The sequence below is a fragment of the Agelaius tricolor genome, unplaced genomic scaffold, assembly GCF_023055355.1.
Source record: "Agelaius tricolor isolate 1412-34295 unplaced genomic scaffold, bAgeTri1.0.p SCAF_12, whole genome shotgun sequence".
NCBI classification, from domain to species: Eukaryota; Metazoa; Chordata; class Aves; order Passeriformes; family Icteridae; genus Agelaius; species Agelaius tricolor.
Window position 1 is genome coordinate 7,095,903 of NW_027269272.1, and position 20,567 is coordinate 7,116,469.

General features: G+C 47.5%; 1 protein-coding gene across 1 annotated transcript; it reads right to left on the reverse strand.

Annotated features, from left to right (window-relative positions):
• Positions 1-688: 688 nt before the first annotated feature.
• Positions 689-17,326, reverse strand: MSL2 (MSL complex subunit 2). The gene is made up of 2 exons (XM_071437369.1): positions 16,596-17,326; positions 689-4,812 (listed from the first exon to the last, which is right to left on the reverse strand). Exons 1-2 carry the CDS (start codon positions 16,735-16,737, stop codon positions 3,215-3,217), a joined length of 1,740 nt encoding a protein of 579 aa, XP_071293470.1. The 5' UTR covers positions 16,738-17,326; the 3' UTR covers positions 689-3,214.
• Positions 17,327-20,567: the final 3,241 nt, after the last annotated feature.

A 20,567-nucleotide genomic window follows, 5' to 3' on the forward strand; every position in this document is an offset into this window, starting at 1 on the left:
GGGCTTCTCCTCCTTGTTCAGAACTATGTTCAGATCTGGATGGTCAGAAGCACTGGATTTTGTACCACTACACGTGACCAAAAACTGCTTTTTCTTTTTGACTCTGCTCTACAAATTACAGGGTTTTAATAAAGTTTGGCACGTAATCCCTGCCTTCAAGGGGATTGGGAAGAAAACTGCAATACCACACACTTCCTCTATAAGAAAAGCCCAAGCAGCTCCCTGTGTGCTAATGCTGAGAACAGCTCCCCAGATCCAAAGCCTTGCAGGAGGAACACCAGGAATTCCGGGCAGCCCAGCTGGGGCCAGGCTGGAGCTCAAATAATCACTGAGCTGCACCCACCAGTGACTCTCCAGCTCCTGGGGATGGGCAGCAGGGACAAGTCCCTCTTGGGCTGTGCTGGACTGCTTCTCACCCTGCTCTCTGCCCAAGCCAAGGCAGGAAGGCCCCAAACCAGGAAGCTGCTGTGGAAGGAATGCTTTCCCAACTGGAGCTGCTGGAATTCCTGTCAGCACCAAGACGATCCTTTCCACTGCTCAGCTCACAAACAACTAGCCAGGAGGGCAAGGAAACCAAACCAAGCCAACCCTAATTTAAACAATTAGAGAATTAATCATCAACACACTAAGTAATATTTAGACAGTGAGTTCAACATATGCCACACTGATGCCTTCAGCAGTTGCCAAATAGAATTAGAAAACTAACATTTATTAAATCAATTTGAATTTTAATATACATTTCAAGAATGTGGCAGCATAAAAGGAAATGTTTTTAGAAACAACCTGAATCTACCATTTGCAGTTTTACATTAACCATCAGGGCTCTCCTGTCGGCGCTCCGAAACACTCTTGACCTAAGTTCTCCAACTTTTGGTACCACATTGAATGCAGCAGTGAGATAGTAAAGATTCCAAATACTCCCACGTTTCTGGAGCAAAGGTACTTTGTATTTAATTTCATGAAAGTCCTAAAAATGTACCATCAACAATCTCAGCAAAACTCTGAACAGCTCTGCAAAAGCATTCCGACACAACCCGTGCTGTGCAGCCACTCCCAGACTCCGGGTCGCTACTTCGCTTACACGTAGTGGACTAATAAACAGATTTACATTAGTAGGTCACGATCAAACCACCAAATTAGAGACTGGTAGGATCCCTCTGGGTCAACACAAAAATCACATACAAGTTTAACTAAATACATTTTAATAGGACATCGTTAAATCTCATGAGGGCTAAAAAACACAGATCTTAGGTACTTGGGTTGGCAAATAAAGACAAGAATACTAAGAAGCATTTTCCACCATTTACTCATTATCAAAAATATTTTTCAACTCTTCTTGCAAAACAAAAACAAAAAAGTACAGACTGGACACGTACATCACATTTTTCTTCCTATGGCTTTAACCCCCCCACCCTGCCCACCCCACAAAAAAGACGGGGGGAGAAACAAACCAAAACCAACAAAAAGCTCTGACCACATTCACAGAAAATGACACCATGGTACACTACAAAACAAAAGGAGGTGCCATTTGTGTCCAAAGGGTTTTGCTCATTTCTCGGTGAGGAACCGTCATTGTACGTGCTTTGTGCCAAATCAAAGCACACCCAGCGCCGGGCCGGAAAGCACCGCGGGGGCTGTGCCTGAGGAAAAGGGGAGATGGAAGCAGGAAAGGAACTAAAAAATCCACACACTATTTAACATGCTGCTGAAACAGGAATGGCCTTTAAAATCAGACAGTAATGTTTGTGTTCGAATCAGCCCATGTTTGGGTTGTGCTCTATCATTCCAAGAGGAGAATTTCTACTTTCACAAAGCAATCTCAACATTTTAGGCTTCCAACAAAGCCCTGAAGGCACAACTGAATCTTGTGCCTGCACTTTTATTTAGGGATTGCGCTGAAATCAACCATTTTCGCACAAAGCTGAATTCCTCAGAGGAATACTTTCACTGTAACACTTTTCCAGATAAGCTCAACAACTTTGTGTTATTTTTCTATTTTCGAGCCTTTTGGCCCAGGTTGAAAAGCAATGACCTTCAAAAGCTGCTTTCAACATTTTAGCAAAAAGTGAGATAGGTTTAGGGTGGAGTGAGTTATAGATAGCTTATTCTGTTTAGCAAACACCCCAAAAATTTGACCTTTGATAGCCCTCGATCCTGTGCCCTGGCTGGGAGGTGCCTGTCAGCGGGAACTCCCCTCCGTGGGAGGGGTCCTGGCTCTGTTACAAACCTGATCAAACCCCCCCAGTGGTGATAAGTGCTGCAGCATCTCCCTGTAGCCCTGGCACTGATCAGCACCAGAGGGGGGAAAATCAGCCAAGGACTTCCTGTAACCCACAAAACCCCTTCTCTTCCCTAGAAGCAACAGCAGTGAAACAGCAGGAACTTGGGAAAGGGAGAGGATGGTGCTAACAGAACTCGAGCCTTTGAAGGCTACCAGTGATGTTCTGCCCCAGCCCAGCCCCTCAGTGACTTGTCACGCACAGGGGGCTGGCAGAGAGGGGCAACTGAACAGGGATGTGACCCGTGAAGTGTCAGGAAGACAAACCCCAAGGATGATGATGTCATTACCAGGACAGGGTATCCAAGCTGGAGCTCAACCTTTGCATCCACCCGACCCTCCTGAACCTTGCCTGCAGCCTGAGATGCCTTTTGGCCTGCCAGCTCAGTATATTTATTTAATCTTTTTTAACTGTATGCTGTTCAGTAGAGGGCACAACCAATTCTCACAATCACCACTACCTACCCTTTCTGGAGTGTATCCCCCAGCTCGTGCTGCCTTTCCCACAGGAATGTCAGGTCATTTCCTGCTCATGGTGACTGTAACCCATCAAATAATTATTTCTCTACACCATCATCTAGCACAGTTGAGATGCACTATCTGGATGCTACACTGAAGCCAAAGCTTTGACTGAGCACAAAGCATGAGCAAGTACAATGAGGTCAATATATTCCTTGTCAAAAGATCTTGTGATAAAATCATTTACATCAGCAATCCATCTCAAACTATGAGGTGCTGTAAGAACTAAAAACAGTTTTAGGGTAACTCCTCCATTATCTGCAACTATTTCCCAGACACTAATACACAGAACATAGCAATGAAAAACACTTGATACAAGTGATCTAAACGCAGGAGCTCCAGCAAGTTAAACAGAACCATAGCTGCCTTAAACCTGTAGCAGTTCCCCTACGGATGGCAGGGAAAAGAAAGAAAGGTTTAACAGTCATATCTCATGTCTATAGCTTCATCCAAACTTTTCTCATCGTGTGTACTGGCAGCTAAAAACGTCGTTACTGGTGACCCTGTCACATTGATTACACTGGTGCTTGTGCTGGCATTGCGCACGGCAATGCTTGTCACATTAATGCCCAAAGTAAGCCGAGTCTGCTCCAAGGCCTTTTCTGGCACTGCAAAGGCCTCCAGCTTCTTCTCCCCGTTAGCCATGTAGGAGTTTTGGCAGCCACGGCATATGCAGTCAAGGCAGGCTTTGCGGTTAGAGTAGCAAGGGCAGCGTTGGCCACGGCATGTAAGAACACTTGGATTTTGGGTGGCACGACCACATTTACACCCTTTCTTTTCTTGTGGCTTTTTATACACAGTTTTCGTTGGGCTTCCTGGCATAACGTTACTGCTGGGAACTTTCTCCTTTGCCTTGTCTTTTGTTTTCAGCACCCCCGGTTTGGCTTTTGGGTGGGATTTCTTAGGGGCGTGTTCTAAGTTCTTTTTCACGCTTTTGTTAGACAGGAGCACAGTTTTACTGATTTTGGGAGTAGTTCCTCCATTGGGTACAGTCGCAATAGGCTGCAAAGACATTTTATTTTCCTGTTTGACCGTCACGGGAGCCGACGCTCCGAGCGTGGGGCCGCAGATGATGCTGGAGATGGGCAGAGGCTGAACCTTCTCGCTGTCGCTTTCGGAGCGAGAGCGCTTCCTGTTCAGCTTCACCACCTTGGGCGTGGCTGCCGTGCAGGAGAGCCCGTGAGGAGAAGCATCTGTGGCCATGAAAATGTTATGGCTGAGGGGAGGGGGGGAGAGCTGCAGGAAGGGGCCGTTGGCCATGTTGGCCTCCAAGGCGGGCTGCAGGTTGGAGTCGCACACCTCGCCGCTGGACACGGTCTCCAGGCTGCGCAGCACCTCCTCGACGCTGAGCAGCAGCGACCCGCCCGGCTTGATGTCCTCGCTGAAGCCGCAGATGTCGATGCCCGCGGGGCACAGGTCGCTGGTGGCCACGGTGTCACACACGGGCTGCAGGCCGCCGGGGATGTCCTCGGTTTTGATGTAATCCCCGGTGCTGCACACGTCGATGGCGCTGGCGTGCTCGGGAGAGGGGATGCTGACGCCCAGCTTCTCCACCGCCAGCCCGTTGCAGGGGGGCAGCCCGTTGATGACAGAGCCCCGCAGGTCCAGGCTGGGGGCGCTCTCGGGCAGCGCCGTGAACCCCCCGGGCGCGTCCGTCGCCAGCTCCGACGTGGAAGGGACTGGGGAGTGCGTCAGACACAGAGCCAGGGCTGCATCCGAGGACTTCTCGGTGTCCTCGTGCAGTGGCGCCCCATCCTTGAGCAGAGCCAGCAGGTCTGCAGAGCAATCCACGGCCTGGATGATGTCCCGCGCCAGCGGCGTCTGCGTGATGTACTCGCACAGCTTCTTGTAGCAGTTCACCAGGATGCTCAGCTGCTTGTTCTCCTCAAACTGCTCGTAGTCCTTGCACCAGCTACACGAGGGCTTCATCATCATCTTCTTGCCTTTGCACGTTTTGCAGACATAATGCTGACAATTGGAGTTGGTAGGAGCAATAGGGTCTTGTAGCAAATTTCCTATGAGAAAAAGGAAAAGGAAGATTACAATGGACTTAAGGCAGGTTTCCGAGACATTACTGGATGAACTTTCTTGTACTATCAAAAAAAGTTACTCAAAAAGTTGAGTTATTCACAAGAAAACATCCCACCCAAACAACTGCCCGTACAAATTCCCACAGCTGCCAACCTGGTTTTAAAACATTAGATAAAATTAGAAGAAAACCATCACACCACAACTTGAGTGCTTCAGCCTTTAGAAACATTCTCAACTACAACACTAATGATCACCTTCTCCCCTTCAGCTTTGTCCAAGGAAACTTACAGAACACACAAAGTTTCTATGAATTTACCAAAAGTGAAATAATAAACTTCCATGATAACTTACTGCAAAGATTTTAATGGAATTAGTAAAAACAAATGGGAACAGAGCAGAGAGAGGGAAAACTCTGAAAAGAATGTAAAAATTATTAAATATCTACCTCTAAACAGAAGAAGACACAGCAGACCTTGTTATTTTTCATTTAGCATTTTGTGAAGCCATCAGAGTAAAGAATTTTTTTCTCAATATTTTACTGTTTAGAATGAAAAAATAATAAAAATCAGCTACTAAAGGAATCCATACACCCCTGACAGCCCAGAAAGTTTCAGGCCCCCAGCACTGACGGTCTGGAAGGTTTTGTCTGCAGATCCCCAAAACTGTAAAAACCTGGAAGAATGGTTTTGGTTTTCCTTAAGAACAACTCAAATATTACCTAAAGATAAAATATGAAAGAACAAGTGAAACTAAATTCTGTATAGAAACAATCCAACTAGTTCCTATATCCAGAAAGTGACAGCATTGCTTTGCTATTTCCAGGCAGCTCTAGGCCAGAAAGATATTCCATCTCCTAAATTAAATTGCAGAGTATCTATAGTCATCCCCAGCAACAGGGCTCCCTCCCCTCCCAGCAGCACATTCTCAGCTCTGATCAGATCTTTCTCTCGTAAGGAGCCTCTGCTGGATGAGTTACAGCCATCAGGGAATTCCCACCCAGCTTTTCCAAAGTGAAAACAATCTGCTGCAACAAGTGAATAAAATTAAACAACTTGGGAAGAGGAAGCAAAGTGCATGTATCAAATCAGACTGGGATAAAAACCCCAAAATATCAAAGATAATTTCTCTCATTGCTCACTTCTCTGATCCCTTTTCCCTGCATTCCCTGATCTCTCTTTGGGAAGGGGCGGCTCCCAGCACCTGAGCCATCATTCAGTGGGTGTGGCTTGATGTAAACTGGGTTTTGAGCAACAAATCACAAGAGTCAGTGCTCAGGTTGGCATTACACAGTAATTTTTAACAAATGGAGAGAAATCCAGTTGTTCAGCAATCTGGCAGGTGGCACAGAATGAGCCCTGCCCTGTGTCACAGTGTAACAAGGCCCCACCAGGAGAAGACAAACACTCCTCACATCAAGCTGGGAAGGTTTAAAGCCAACAGACAGAACATGAAGTCTCACAGTCCAACCTGCAGGGGAAATTATTGGGTTTTTTTCCAAGTTCCCTTGACATGACACAATATAAACAACACAGGCAGAGGTGGCCATTGTGGTCCTAAGATGGAACTTGATTTCAGGAGAAAAGTTCCCTGAAGAGAACAAAACCAAAACTTTAAATCCCACCATCTCCTCAAAGAAGTTCTGTCCTTCAGCAGAGAGCAATGGTCCAGCCCCCTGGATCCTGAGTCCAACAGGACCAGCAGGAGCTGTGCCCTGGCCAGTGCAGACACTTCAGAGCCTTGGAACTACAGTGCTCCCAGGGCCAAAAGCCACCAGTATTAATTAATTCCCAATTCATTAATGACACAAAGTGGCTGGGAGCACTCCTCATCCACCAGTAGCCTCTCCTGGCTCCTTAGGACAATAAGACTGAGTTATTATGCTTTGCAGAGCTAAAATACTTCAGAGATGGCACCAAATAACAAGATACCACCTTAACTTTTAATTAGATTTTTAAAAAAGGCATCACCAACAGTGTGTTTTATTTCTCCCAAAATAAATTTGGCTGTAACTCCTGAATAAGTACAAATGCTAAAAGAAGATACAGGAAAATTTAAATTTCTGGAGGCTTTGAGGGAAAAACCAGACGGACTGACAAGACAAAACACTTCACATGCTCTCACTGCCAGGAAGAACAGAGCAAGTTCTACTCCCAGTAAATGCCAGACAACCTACACTGGAGAGACATTAGGAATTGCCTGAGCTGTGGGAATATTTTCTGTTTCAACTCATCTCATTGAATATTCATTCTTCAAAGTTTCTCTCTTGTATGGATTCTGTGGCACTATCACTCTTCTCAGTCTTAATACTGACAGGTTTAAAAACAAATGTCAACCATGAGATGCTAATTTCCCATAAAATTAAGTTTCAGTACTTGTAATACTCAGGGAGGGGCACTAAGTCAGCAGCACTGTCCCACAAACAGCAGCTGAGCCTTTTTGGAACCTCGAGGTTTTGCAAGGCCAAGATCTCACTTCTGCCTGGGGGCCATCAGTGCTGCCTCTCTCTAGAAATTTTAAAATTTTATAGATCTCCAAGATATAAATATTGTGGGCCCTGAAGTTAGTATTTTTCCATGCTTATAATTTAGTATTTATCTAAGCTAAATGTAATTTTTCATTTTATTGTGCAGCCACTCACCTGCATTAGACCCTTCCACAATTACTCACTTCAGACCTTCAGTTTCACAGCCCTGTGTGGCCTGGTGCTACTGAACCCTGCTCTGTCCTTACTCACTCTCTTTTCTAAGGGGTTTATCAATACACCAAAAGCAAAACTGTGTTCATACAAAGCCTCCAATACAAGATTTTCCTTCCACATCAGCTCTTAACTATCCTGATTTCAGGAAGGTTGACTAAATACATTCCTTAATATCAGCACTTACAATTAATGAGGAGTATATACAGAGGAAAAACTTTTAATATATTATTTACCAAACATCCCAGCTGATCTGGAAAGGCTGTCCCGGGGGCTGGAGGGAGGTCACTTAAAACACATGGAATACTTCCTGCTGTGGTCCTTAATGAGCATTATTTCACAGCTGCAGGGACAAGGGGAAGCATCTGCAAATTGTGTCTCTGAGACCAAAGGGAGGAGAAGAATTGGGAATCAAAACAATTGTTAAGGTGTCTGTATCTAGCAAATACTCTCCTAACGGATGAAATTCACTGTGAAGAAAGGCTTGAACAGGTACCTCCAGCTATTCTCAACTATCCTCAGCAAAGGCAGGAAAGGGCTAAACACAACTATCTAATTTAGGGTCCTTGGAAATGCTTCTGGAACATTAATCACTAAAAATTATCTTGGCTTTTCCAACAACCCAAAGTCTTAAGAATTATTTCATTATTTAATCTTAATTTCATGAAGTAAAATAGAAAAAAATAAGTCAAATTCTTTTTACAAATACAAATTTATCCCTGAGGTTGATCCTGGCTGCACTGGGATGACCAGAAGCACTCTGGTGCTCAGCCAGCACTGGGGCAGCCATGGCACACAGGAGAGGGCAGCTCACCCACCAACCTGTGCCCATCAAACAGCACAGGGAGCACCAGATTATTTATAAACCACAGCTACAGAAACAGAAATGCTGAGCCTCTACCAAGCTCTGAGGAGCAGGAAGCTCTACCCATCTGAGGTTTCACACACAGACTTCTACATGCCAAGGACCCCGAAGTCATAGCCACAGCTGGAGCTTTGACAGCTGCACTGCTGTACTGTCAGTCTTTTCATTTTGGGATTAAACATCATCTGATTGTTTCTACTGAAATAATCAGCAACAGCCAGGAAGCTCCAACAACTTGTCCAAGCTTCAGAGCTGAGGAGCACCCGAAGGACAGGAGCTGGATCTCAGAGTGTGACACCACTGCTCAGGGTTTGTCTCAGCCACCCCTCTCCTGCAGCTCCAGGGCTGCAGCCCAGTGGGAAGGCAAACCCCTGCTCTTCCCTGAACTGCTCCCTGCCACCCCACACAGCATCTTCTCACCCAGGAAATGATCAGCTGGAGCCCACTGAAGAATGAGCAGCAGCTCAACGAGGCTTTAAGGCAAAACACAACAGAAAATACCCTCAAAAGCAGCGTTTCCCGAGTTGGATAAACCCCCTAAAAGCTCTATTTGCAAAACTATCTGACGACAGACAGGCAGGCATATGATGAGCAGCAAAAAGGTCTGTCAGCCATCTGCAGAGGAATACAACAAATGTGTGGGATCTGTTTTAGAGGGGTGGGAGATCCGGGTACTTCCTAGAAAACAAGAAAACTGAATACACTCTGACTCACAGAGATTAGTGCATGGACATGACAGCAGAGAAAGGTCTCACAGACCCCAAGCACTAACCCACCCCAATTCCAGACCTACACTCAGGGTGGGCTGGACCATGTTGGATTTGATGAATTTCACCAAAACTGCACCAAAGTCAGGAGACAGATTCCCCAGACTGATGTCTGTCCCACCCCTGTCCTAGCAGCTGTCTCAGGTAGTAAAATGTTGGGCAGCTCCTCTCAGTGAAACCTGCTGGATGCCCTGTCCCCAGGTGTCCCACCCAAAGCATGTTCCCAAAATGTGCTCTGAGACACAAGCACATCTCTGCAACATTCCAGGGGCACAGCTCTGAACCCACAGCTGCAGGACATGGAACAGAGTAAGGGCAGTTCACAACAACAGCACTACAGATGTGTGATCCTTCCATGGGCTTTGACACGAGGCTCTGTACAGAGAAATTGTTCAATTCAGCCAAAAAGAAGAAACAAAAAAATGTTCCCCAAGATTCCCAGCACAGAACTCTGAGAAACAATGAGAGTTTCCCTGTGAACTATGAGAAATGATTTCTTCCTGCACACACCACCCTGCCCTTAGATCACCCCAACCACACCACCAGAATTTGACCAAGACATCCACAAACACTTAAAAATTCCTTGCTGGGTATAATGGAAATGTGAGGGACACGAAAAAAAGAAGCACTAAAAAACCCCAAATCAACTAAAAATACTTATTTCAAAATTTTATCAGAGAAAACGTTTTGTTGGCTACTGAATATTTCTGCACATCCTCCATGAACACACAACTATGAAAAAATTGCTAAAGACATTATTACCCTCATATAGGGACAGTTGTGACTAATGAATTAATGTTTGTATAACTCTCTGACAAAATAAAAACTGCACTGTTTTTGCCTGAACACCATGGGAACCCAAATTAACCATGATCAGAAGACAGTTAGACTATTTTTCTTCATATTTGGAGAAATACAGACAACCTATTTAGCTAAAGTTCAAGGAAAAAAACTACAACAAGTTGCATTATAATTGCAGAAAGGACTGACTGCCTTGAGTTCACCCCCCACATAAGACACAACAGAATATTTTTACTAAGTCCTATGTCAAAGTTATAGTTCTGTTTGAAAGTCCTTGTGTTTACAAAATCTCTGGAAAAATTCTAAATGTATTTTTAGCAAACTAGGTGATAAAGTTCAAACTTTGAGGCTTTAAGAAGATGGATAAATTAATCTTTTTCACCATGCAGTGTAAAATTTTCACATAATGATGTTTTCCAAAAGTCAAGATTGCTGTATTTTGAGAAGTTTCAAATAGCAAAGTTAACATTTCTCCTATGGGTATAAAATAATAACATGTTTCTAAGCTGCACAAACACTCACAAGAGTTAGAACTTCCTTTGGAAGTTATAGATCAAGTTCATCACATTTCCAGAGCAAACAAAAAGCAATGAAAACAATTTTTGCACACCAACCAGAAATGCTGGCAATGAGAATCTCGGAGTGAAGCGAGCAGTGCCACAGTGCAGAGGGCGCCAGCCGCGGGCGGGCTCAGGAGACCCGGACACCGAATTCCATCACGGCAATGCCTCCGGGAGAGTGGGAAACCTGTGCTCCCTGCAGAGCCCCGAGCTCAGCACAGGCTCCACTGCCAGCACTTCCCAACCATTGCCCAGCCCCAGGGAATGGTTTCTGCCCTTACTAAAGGCTCCAACTCAACATCCAGGAATGCTCAGTCGGCATTGAGAGGCATGACTGTAAATCTTGGGTAGCAAAGCAAACAGAGGCAGAGGAAGGCGCTGGAGTGCTCCCTGCCCAGGATGGCAGAGCTCAGCCATCCCAATAAAGATGCCTCCTGGCAACATATTAACTCCTCTCTAAACACTCGGGAACACAATCGCTTTAATCAATATCCTCAGGCACCACCAAAGCCATCCATCACCTCCCAGCTCCTCTCCAATCCCAGCAAAGACTGCACTGCAACTCTCTTTGGAAGTCACTGTCACCCAGCTGCCACCGAGGGGACCACAGCTACTTCTCTTCCTACTCAATTTTCCTCTAAGGCAGAGGAGTATTTTTAGTTTAGAAACCAATTTAAATTCTACTGGCAGAACTTTCTGTTATCAAAACTTCTGCAGTACAATGCAGACAACCTTGACAAAGCAGTTCTCCCAGGAGTCACACACAGGGTTTGAAAACAGGAAAGGGAAACGAAGTTGAGTAGGGAGATTTTAAGAGGAAATCACCCAACGTGTTCTTGAGTAAAAATTGGTGTATACAGAGATGTGTGACTGGACATTTTATAGACAACTGCTCCCCACACCAAGCACAAACAGAATACCTGCAGCAGAAGGTATTTGATAGGTACTTAGTCCCCTGGTCCATGCTCTCTGATGTTTGTTTCAGAGATGCTGATTATTTTTCACATTCTCCACAAATTCAAAGTGTTTTGGCAACCATTCATGACCATTTTTATGGGGAAAATAATGTACTTTTAAAAACTACCAGTACTTTTGTTTACAGTATTTCTCATAACTGAAAACAGAGGAAAGAAGAAAATGTCAATGGAGAAAATACCTAAAAACCCCACGGAACCAGATCAATTTTCAAACATAAAAGGTAGCTCTGATCTAGCAGCACAGATCATGAATCAGCCTTCACTCTCCTCAACCTTGGAAGAAGGGACAAGGAAGAAGTCCTAAGCTAAACTTTTCCATCACAAAACTTTAAAAACTCATGTTTTTTTCACTCTAACACTGTTATCATCCAAGCTCAAATTAGCCATGGCTCACATCCCAAATGGAAACTCCAGTATCATCCATATAATTAGGTTTTATTAGAATGGGAATTTGTTTCATCTCCCTTATTCCATGTCTGTGACAGGAAACTGAATTTTCCAGGAAGTTTCCATCTGTTTAGGTGTCACTCAAGTACCTCCCCTTTGAGGCAAGTTCAGTCCAACTGTCCAGGCCCAGTTCCCACCATTTCCCAGTACAGAGTGCAGCCCACAGCCCCGAGCTCTGCCTGGGACCTGGAACCACACCCCAAGAGCTGCTGACCAGGGAAGGGCCCTGGGGGACACAGGAACTGCAGAAGCAAAGGAGAATTACCTCAGAGAGAGGAGAGGAAGAGGAGGAGAAGCCTTCACATGGACAGAATGGCACAAAGTGGAAAATTTTACACAACTGTATACCACCAACTATGGAGACATTTCAGATCTAGTGCCAAGTATAATTGATTATAATATGTATTTATATTGTACACTCCATTCAACTTTGGCAGTACAAAACTCTCAAAACAGGCTACTGCTTTTACACACGAGCAGGAGGGAAATAACATCCTTACACTATTCTTTATATAGAAAAACAAAAGTTAACAGTTTTTATTTTACTTTTTAGGCAATCCATGCCATTGTCCATGCCTGGGAGTTGCTTCCACAATGCTGCTGCAGCACTGATCCTTCAACCCCTGGCTAAAATCATCAAGAACTGCCTCAGAGCACCGGATGGGGCTCTGTGAGTACCAGCCTGTGCTGCCATGGGTTCCTTTGTTCCTCCCCCCTAATCTCCCTAAAGCCACATGTTGTCTCACATCCCCTTACTGGGATTACAGGATGTTTAAGACAAGAACTGTATTCTCATCCTGTATTTCCCAGCACCAGATGGGTTCCTGGCCAAGCATAAAACGTTGTCCTGCAGCCCTGCCAGCTTCCAAGACCTCTCTCAAACAGCAATAACCATCTTTCACATACCTTTGAAATATCTTTCAGAGATTCCATAATGAAGTTTGCTAAGGATAAAAAGCTAAGCTGATCTGACTGGCAATCCTATCTCTTATAAGCATTTCAACTCTTACGAGAATTTCAGAGAAGGCTTTTAATGTTGAAAAGACCAATGATTTGCAGTTACCTGAATGGTATCTGAACCAGAGAATGGCACTGCTAAGGTGTTTATCCCAATGGACAGCACCTTTAAAACATAGAAGTTTGTTGCATAAATTCCACTATGCTATTTTTAAACTAAATGTGTATTAACATGCAATTTTATAATAATCACTTTATTCCAGAGGCTGAAACTTGTATTTCACATCCTCAAAACACAGAAGGCACAGCCCTTCTGCCTAATGCACACTTGGGAGTAGTTATTTTCAAGTTTTAAAAGCTCTAGGAAATATTGTCTTATACGTCCCTATAAAAGGATGATGTATTACCTACAGCACTGTCCAGGAAACTGTCACATGATCACACTGAAATCCTAGAAATACACACACGGCTGTTCCAGCTACAGAACTGAACCCTTATCACCCATCATGAGGCAAGAGGGAGACCTTGAATCCACCCAGAGCTGATTCAGCTGACTTGCACTGACATACTGTATTTACATTTTGGCTTTCTACTGCTGCAACTCCATGTGTGCCAATCTGAATCTGAAATCAGAGCTTTAATTAGAACTTCATAATTATGTGGGTCCAAAAACTTCTGCCACCCCCCTGCTATGTGAGCTGGTGTAAAAGACTATGGGATCACAAGGAAATGAGCTGGCTTATGCCTCGTGCTTTGGGAGCACAGTGGAAGCCCAGCAATGTTAGCTGATTTATGTAGCTAGCACTCATTTCTCCTAAAAACAGCTCCCTAAAATTAAAGGGACAATCCGGACCATGGAATTAATACCTGCAACATAACAAAACATTACAGAATGCACTCAAGAGAGATTACACACTGAGAAAAAGCTGATGACATAAGGAGCACTAATTTGTGGAGTAACTTCCCAAGGGAATTCCTAGAAGTCCAGCACTTGAGACTTTAACCACTAGTGATACTTCCTGCAGCATTTCTCCAACAAAGCACTCAGCACTTTACAAAGATCTGTGCAAGGAGAGCACCAGACACTCCCAGTTCCATGTCCATGGACCCAGAGCCAGCTATTTGGGTCTCAGGGTCTAAAGAGACAAACAGGGCAGCAAGAAGTGAGCATCAGAAAAACTTTCAAGTATTAAAACAAAAAAGCCAACCCAAACCCACAGTGCCCAGTTAGCTCAGCTGGTCAGAGCTGAGAGCAGCAAGGTTCTGTGCTCAGCCCCTCCATAGGCCATTCCCTACATGCCATGGCCCTTGTGGGTCCCTTCCAACTCAGAATATTCTGGGATTCTGGCAGAGTTCTGAGTGGTCACAGTGCTCACTGTCATGATCTCTCAATGTAGCCTTTACTTCAGTAATTAGACTTCTATCTTTTAAAAGACCAAAGCTAAATGGCTGATGGTTGTACAGGGTTTAATGACCTTAAATATTCAGAAGGTGTAAAAGGTGTAACAGCTCTTAGCACTAAGAGAAAAGGAACACAAAAAGCAAATAAGAGAAAGATGGACTGGCCTTTACCAGTCAGAACTGCACATTTGTGACACTGGGAATAGCAGAGTGAGCAGATCTGTGTGGGGCAGGCCCACTCCCCCATGGCCACCTCGGGCCCTGTAGAGACACCTGAGTAACTCTGTTTTACTGCATGGCTTCACAGAGAGTGTGGAATTTACTGAGGCCCCTGGATACTGACACACCACAAACAGGAGTCCAGGAGGCACAGATAAGACTGGTTAATCAGCTGTAAGCAAAACATTTCAAATAAACAGCAGCTACAGTTATCTGAAAGCTGGCCACAGTGGGAAAAAAAATATATACACCAAAGGAATAACCCTAATATTCAAAAAACATAAAGGGTCAAGAGAGAAAGCAGAACCATCAAGAGGTAGTTTTTAAATAGGAACATCCATGAAGGCACAAGGAAATAGAAGAAAACAAACTAAAAACCTGGTTTGGTGTACAAAACTGAGAGTGACAGAAAAACCAAGCAAGAAAAGCTGAAGAAGGGAGGGAAAAGCTCAGGAATTTGGGCAGGGACAAATTAAAGATAGACAATTTCAACAGCACAGAGTGTAAAACTAAGATTGCAAAAGGCCAAGAAGGGAAGAAGGCAAGGCAAGGAGAACAAAGAACATATTTCAGAAGACCAGGCTTAAAGTGGAGAGAGCACAGCAATGCAAATATCTTATTAAATAAAATCAGAACGATATTTGCATATTTTTTGGCAAAAGCAGTCTGGTGACTGACCAAAAGCAGGAGGAATTTATGGGAAGAAAGCACAAATGGAGTTGGAATCAATCGGGCCTAAGGTGATAAAAAATTAGAAGCAGAGATGCATCAACACTAGAATCGGGATTCCAGGAGGAAAAATCCTTAAGACAAATTACTTCAGGAAATGACGAGGCAGAGATCCTGGGAACGGGCTCCCTCTTTCCCAGTGCAAAGAGATCTCTATTTTCAAAGACTTTAAGTGGGAGGAGCCAATAGCGAGAGGATAGGAAGCATCTAACGCTACTTTAGCCGTCTCAACAGTTAAATCCTGATCCTGTAAATAAATAAAATATTTAACTTTCTAAACCCCAGTAATTCAATTCAAATCCAGTGTAACACACACATCGGTATCGACAAACACAGCGAACATAAAACTACTCTGTCAGGAAAATACAAACACAAACAGGGCAGGACTTAAAACTACCAGAGGGAAAAAAGGAGATTTAAAAAAATTTACCAACCAAGAGGTCTAAAAAGGTCAGAGCTCCCTCCCGACACTGACCAAGGCTTCAAAGGGAAGTTCAAGGAAACCTAACAGTTTATTCCAGAGCTTCCTCCCAGGAACGGACACATGCCCCCACTCCGTAAACACAGCAGAATGCAATTCCTTCCCAGTATTCCCCAGCCTGTAACACCGAAATTCCGGACACTGCCATTGCCCACAGCACACTGAACGCTCTTTTCTGGGGGACAGGAGTGGGGAAAGCCCAGCACACTTCCAGCCTGTTTGCTTTTAATGGTAATCGTCGTTACAGAACATTTATCTACTAGGCACAAAAAACCCAAAATCAATGATTGTTCCTGGCTTTCAATCGGAATTACTTATTGTTTACATTTCAAGGAGGGGGGAAAAATTACGAAGTTCCTCTTCCCCTGCCTCTACGGTCTGTATTTCGTTTGGGGCATCTTTTACCACGCTCGCTCTTAGTCATCGCTTTTTTAAAGCGATTAACTCCACTACACCGGGGTATTCCAATAACCACTGACGACCGCCGTACCCTCGGTGAAACAGTGACCATAATAAAGCGCTGCATTTCGAGGCAAACACTCTCTCCGCGCCGCCACCGCCTTGGCAGCGTGCGCGGCTGCCGAGCCACAGCCCCTGCCGCCTCCCTGCCCTTGTGACCGGCCCTGCCCGCGGCTGCCCCGCGCCGGGGGCGGGTTCAGCCCGGGCAGTTCCCACTCCGCCGCTCCCGAGCGCCGAGCCGCCCCCCCGGCGGCCGCGGCACCGGGGACTCCGGGCCCGGCAAACTTTGCCGGGAGCTGCCCCGGAGCGGGCCGGGCGAGGCGAGGCCGAGGCAGCCCCGGTGCGGGCCCAGGGCCGTGCGGGAGCCCCGGGGAGGCTCATTGTGCAGGAACAAAAGAAAGATCCTCACCGCACACGCAGCAGGAGAGGGACTGCCTGAAGTAGGGCAGGAGCTTGTTAATCTCGGAAAAGGACTGGGGGTCCGCCGGGTCGTAGTTGAGCACCAGGCGGCTCGCGGACACGTAGAGAGCAGTGGCATTCACCGGGTTCATCGCCGCCGCTCGCTCGCCGCCGGCTGCGCGGTGCGAAGAAGGTCTGCGCGGGCCGCGGGGGCAGGTGGCCCCGGGGCGGGGGCCGGCCGGGTGTCACCTTGGTCCGGGGCCACCTGGAGCCGCGCGGCAGCGGCGGCGGCAGCGCGGAGGCCGCGGCGGCCCTGCCAGAGGGGGCCGCGCCGGCTCCTCCTCCGCCTCCCGCGGGGGAGGCCTCGCTCCGAGCGGCGGCTCGGCCCGGGCGGCAGCGGCGGCGGCGCTACTGCAGGTCCCTGCGGGCCATACCCGCCCCGCCGCGGGGCCCCTGCTGCTGTCGGCGCCTCCCTCAGCGGCGGCCCGGCATGGCGGCGGCCGCAGGCAGGATCCGCGAACGGGCGCGGGGCGGCGGCGGGGCCGCGCTGCCCGATGCGGCGGGAGGGCGGCGGAGGCACCCGGGGTTCACCGCGGCCGCATCACCGCGGCGGCGGCGCCGCCTCCTGCGCGGGGCCGGTGGGCGCGCGGGCAGGGCCGGGCGGGCCGCGCGCGCTCCGCGGTGGCGCCGTTAGATCCGGCCGTCACTGCGGGGCCATCGCCGCCGCCCGCGCCGCGCATGCGCGCCCGCAGCGGGGCGGGGGGGCGCCAGCGCCCTCTAGCGGCGCCCGAGCCGGCAGCGGGGGCCGCGCGCAAGAGGGCGGGAGGGGCGCGCGCCGCCTCAGCGCCCGCCATGGGCCCCGCGAGCTCCCGGCGCTCGGGGCTTGGCACGGAGCCGCGGCCGCGCGCGCCGCCTCACGCGCCCCCGCCCCACCGTGTCTCGGCTTTCCCCCTCACGGCGGCCGCGCGCGGACGCCGCGTCCCGCCCCTGTCATGGCGAGCGCCTCCGCTCGGGCCGAGGAAGCGGCCCCGCCTCTGCTCTCAGGCCGTGCTGGAACCTGCGGCCAGGCCTGTCAATACCTCGGGCTCCCGGCTGACGCACCGGCCCCTCCGCCGGCACGGAGCGAGGCCGGGGAGCTGTGGGGCCTGGCAGCTCTGGGGAGAGGTGGCGCGGGAGCTGCCGAGCGCACAAACCCCTCAGGACATCGCCAGCCTCCCACACACGGCTCTGTGGACAGAAGTCTGTCACAAACGTTCCTGCTGGAGACCCCCTGTATAGCACAGCAGTGGATGCACAGGCTGAGGGCAGGTATGACCAAGATATAGGCACAGGCAGGACGTTTATGGAGGGAACTTGTTTTATTTCGTGCGTAATTACCAAGGCCATTCCACAGACTTCCAGATCCTGTGTTGCAACACTGCCAGCACCATCGGGCAGCCCTCTCCCTGCTTTTGTGTTTGGTGTTTTGGGGAACTGCCTGACAGAGCTTCTCCTTTTTCCCACATTGCCCTCTGTGTTCACTTAGAGTTGCTCATGTGAAACTAATCAAGGAGTTCCACCTGTATCTTTTAGTTCCTTGTTCGCTTCCTGAATCCCCCCCACTCTTTCCAGCCCAACACATAATGAGTGTACACACAAAATACAGGAATTTGGGTCTTGACTCCAAATACTCATTTAGCACTTGAGGTCCTCACCAAGCAGCTCATTCCCCACTTGGCACTGTTCCAAGTACCTGTTCCCAGGTACAGCCCGTGTGGGTGCATCTCCATGTTACCACACAGACCTACAAAGCCCTTCTGCCTCCCAGCAAACACTCAGTAGCCATCTCTGGACTGTAATTCCTTGCACACATTGAATCCCCAACCTGACTTCACTCCAAGGCACAGCATCTTCGTTCTCAGCACCAACCTGCTGTTACATTGCTTGTAAAATGCCCAATTCCCTCTTCAATTTACTGCCAGGAACACCTTCTGTGCTGAACCAAGCCAACAGACTGAAATAGCATCCAGAAAATTCCCACCATGTCCACATCCTCATACACACCTCCCTGTATCACATCCTCTGCCAAACTCTGAGCACACTGTGTCTGTCCTGAACACTCCCAACCCCTTCCAGCTCCCTCTCTGGCTGCTCTGGCTCTAAGGCAAGGAATTTAGTTGCCACCCAACAGCCAGAGTTTTACCAGTCTCGTCTAATTTCTGGGATACACTCCTTTGAGGTATCATCCACAGCCTGGGATTCAGCAGTAGGGTTCCAGGCCAAACCTCAATATCCCCATCCACAGCATTAACCTGCACTATTCTGTCACTCACTGATGGAGCTAAATGAGTAGCTCTGGATTCCACCTAAGAACAATTGCAATCCTAGCAAGACAGATAATACAAACTCTCTAGAACTACAAAGAATTATTACTCTTGAAAATTATGGTAATAATAGAATATGAAACTGCAAGAGTAGCAAAACTGACTAGGTCATACCTTTCAAACCAGAGGAAGGCCATAGTGCTTTGCCCCATTATTGCTGGTTGATCTGCTGAGTTTCACTTTTTTTCTGTCCAGACCCTTGAGTTCATTTCTAATAGTGCAGTCCAAGCAGCTGATATAATTTTTCTTGCCTCTGTTGGTCATTTGTTCCAGTCTGTCAGCATCACCATCCTGCAGGAGGAATCCTGCTGTCTCAGGAGGGTGGGTTAGGGCCTCAGCTGTTTGTGACCACTGTGGCAAGTGGGGTGGTGACAGTAACTGTGAGGGGTTGAGTGCCCTCCCCAGCTCTGCAGCCTCCCTGCCCCAGGGCTTGGCTCAGCCCTAATGTGCTGCACCTGTGTGACCCCCATCAGGTGCTGAGAATCAGCCAGGTGGGGAAAAGCTCCACTTGAGCCTTCTGTGCTGTGCCTTAGGAGCTCCTTTCAAGTGTGAGAGCTGCCCTTTTGCTGCTCCCTGACCCTGTGTCTGCCCTGCTGGCTGCCTGCTTTGCCCTTGGACCTGCTTCTTGCTGCAGATGGCTGCTCCTCAGGGGCTCACCCTGCTCTGCTCTCCTCACTCAGGTACCGTGGGACTCCCTCTTGTAGTTGCTACCCCTGCCCTGCCTGCCTTGCTCCTACCTCCCTGGCTCAGCTTTCCCCTGCAGTGGCCACCTTTGCTGCTCCCTCATGCTAACAGCCTTGTGGGACCAGACCTGGCCAGTGGTAGTGTTTAACTTTGAACAAGCACTGAAACACTCAATAAACCATTGAGTAAATCCCCTTTCACTGGAAAACAAGGGTGGAATAGGAATGTTATTTCATTTTCCAGTTCCTCTCAATACTCTGTGTTTGGGAAAAATGAGACTCCTTGTTGAAATTAGGTTAGAATACTGCTTATTAACTCTGCAAACACAGATACCTGTGTTAATGGCCCAGGTCCTTGGGTGATAGTTTTTGTTTCTTCCCTACTTGAACAGGATAAACATTTAGATCTCAGTGAACAGTCCTTTGTAAATGCATAATAAAGAACATGAGGTGTTCAGCTAGCTCTGCTGTGGAAGTGGTGCATCCTAAAGTGTCTGATAACTGCAGCACTGCCTCTTTAAGGGAAAGGTATCAACTGAGCAGGAAAAAAATACAGGTCAGCATATACACTGCCTCTGAAAACTTGGATGTGAATAAAATGGTGGAGTTTTGTTGTTGTTTTGTTAGGGAGTTTGGTTTTTCCCTCAGCAGGCTGCCAATGGCAAGCTTGTTTCTAATTGCTTGTTTGATTTGATGTAGGCTTCCTTCTGTGTCACTGCATTTTGAGTGTCATAAGGAAAGGCAGGGTAAGACCAGAGGGAGTGTAACAGTTCCAACAACACAGCGTTTTCTGGGCTGATGCTGATGATGTTAATGAATTAACACAACAAACAGGTGATAACTGCAGAAGAAGGGAACAAGAAGCATCCCCCCAGAGCCTCTAAGAAAGACACAGACTGACTTTGGCCAGAGAGCAGTCAGAGGAGCTCGGGATGG

What these genes read in the sequence shown, in the direction of transcription:
- MSL2 (XM_071437369.1), bottom strand. Translation starts at nt 16,737, where the DNA reads ATGAACCCGGTGAATGCCACTGCTCTCTACGTGTCCGCGAGCCGCCTG. An exon ending in CCTCTCCTGCTGCGTGTGCG is followed by an intron (nt 4,813 to 16,595) that starts GTGAGGATCTTT and finishes TTTTTCTCATAG; the next exon opens with GAAATTTGCTACAAGACCCT.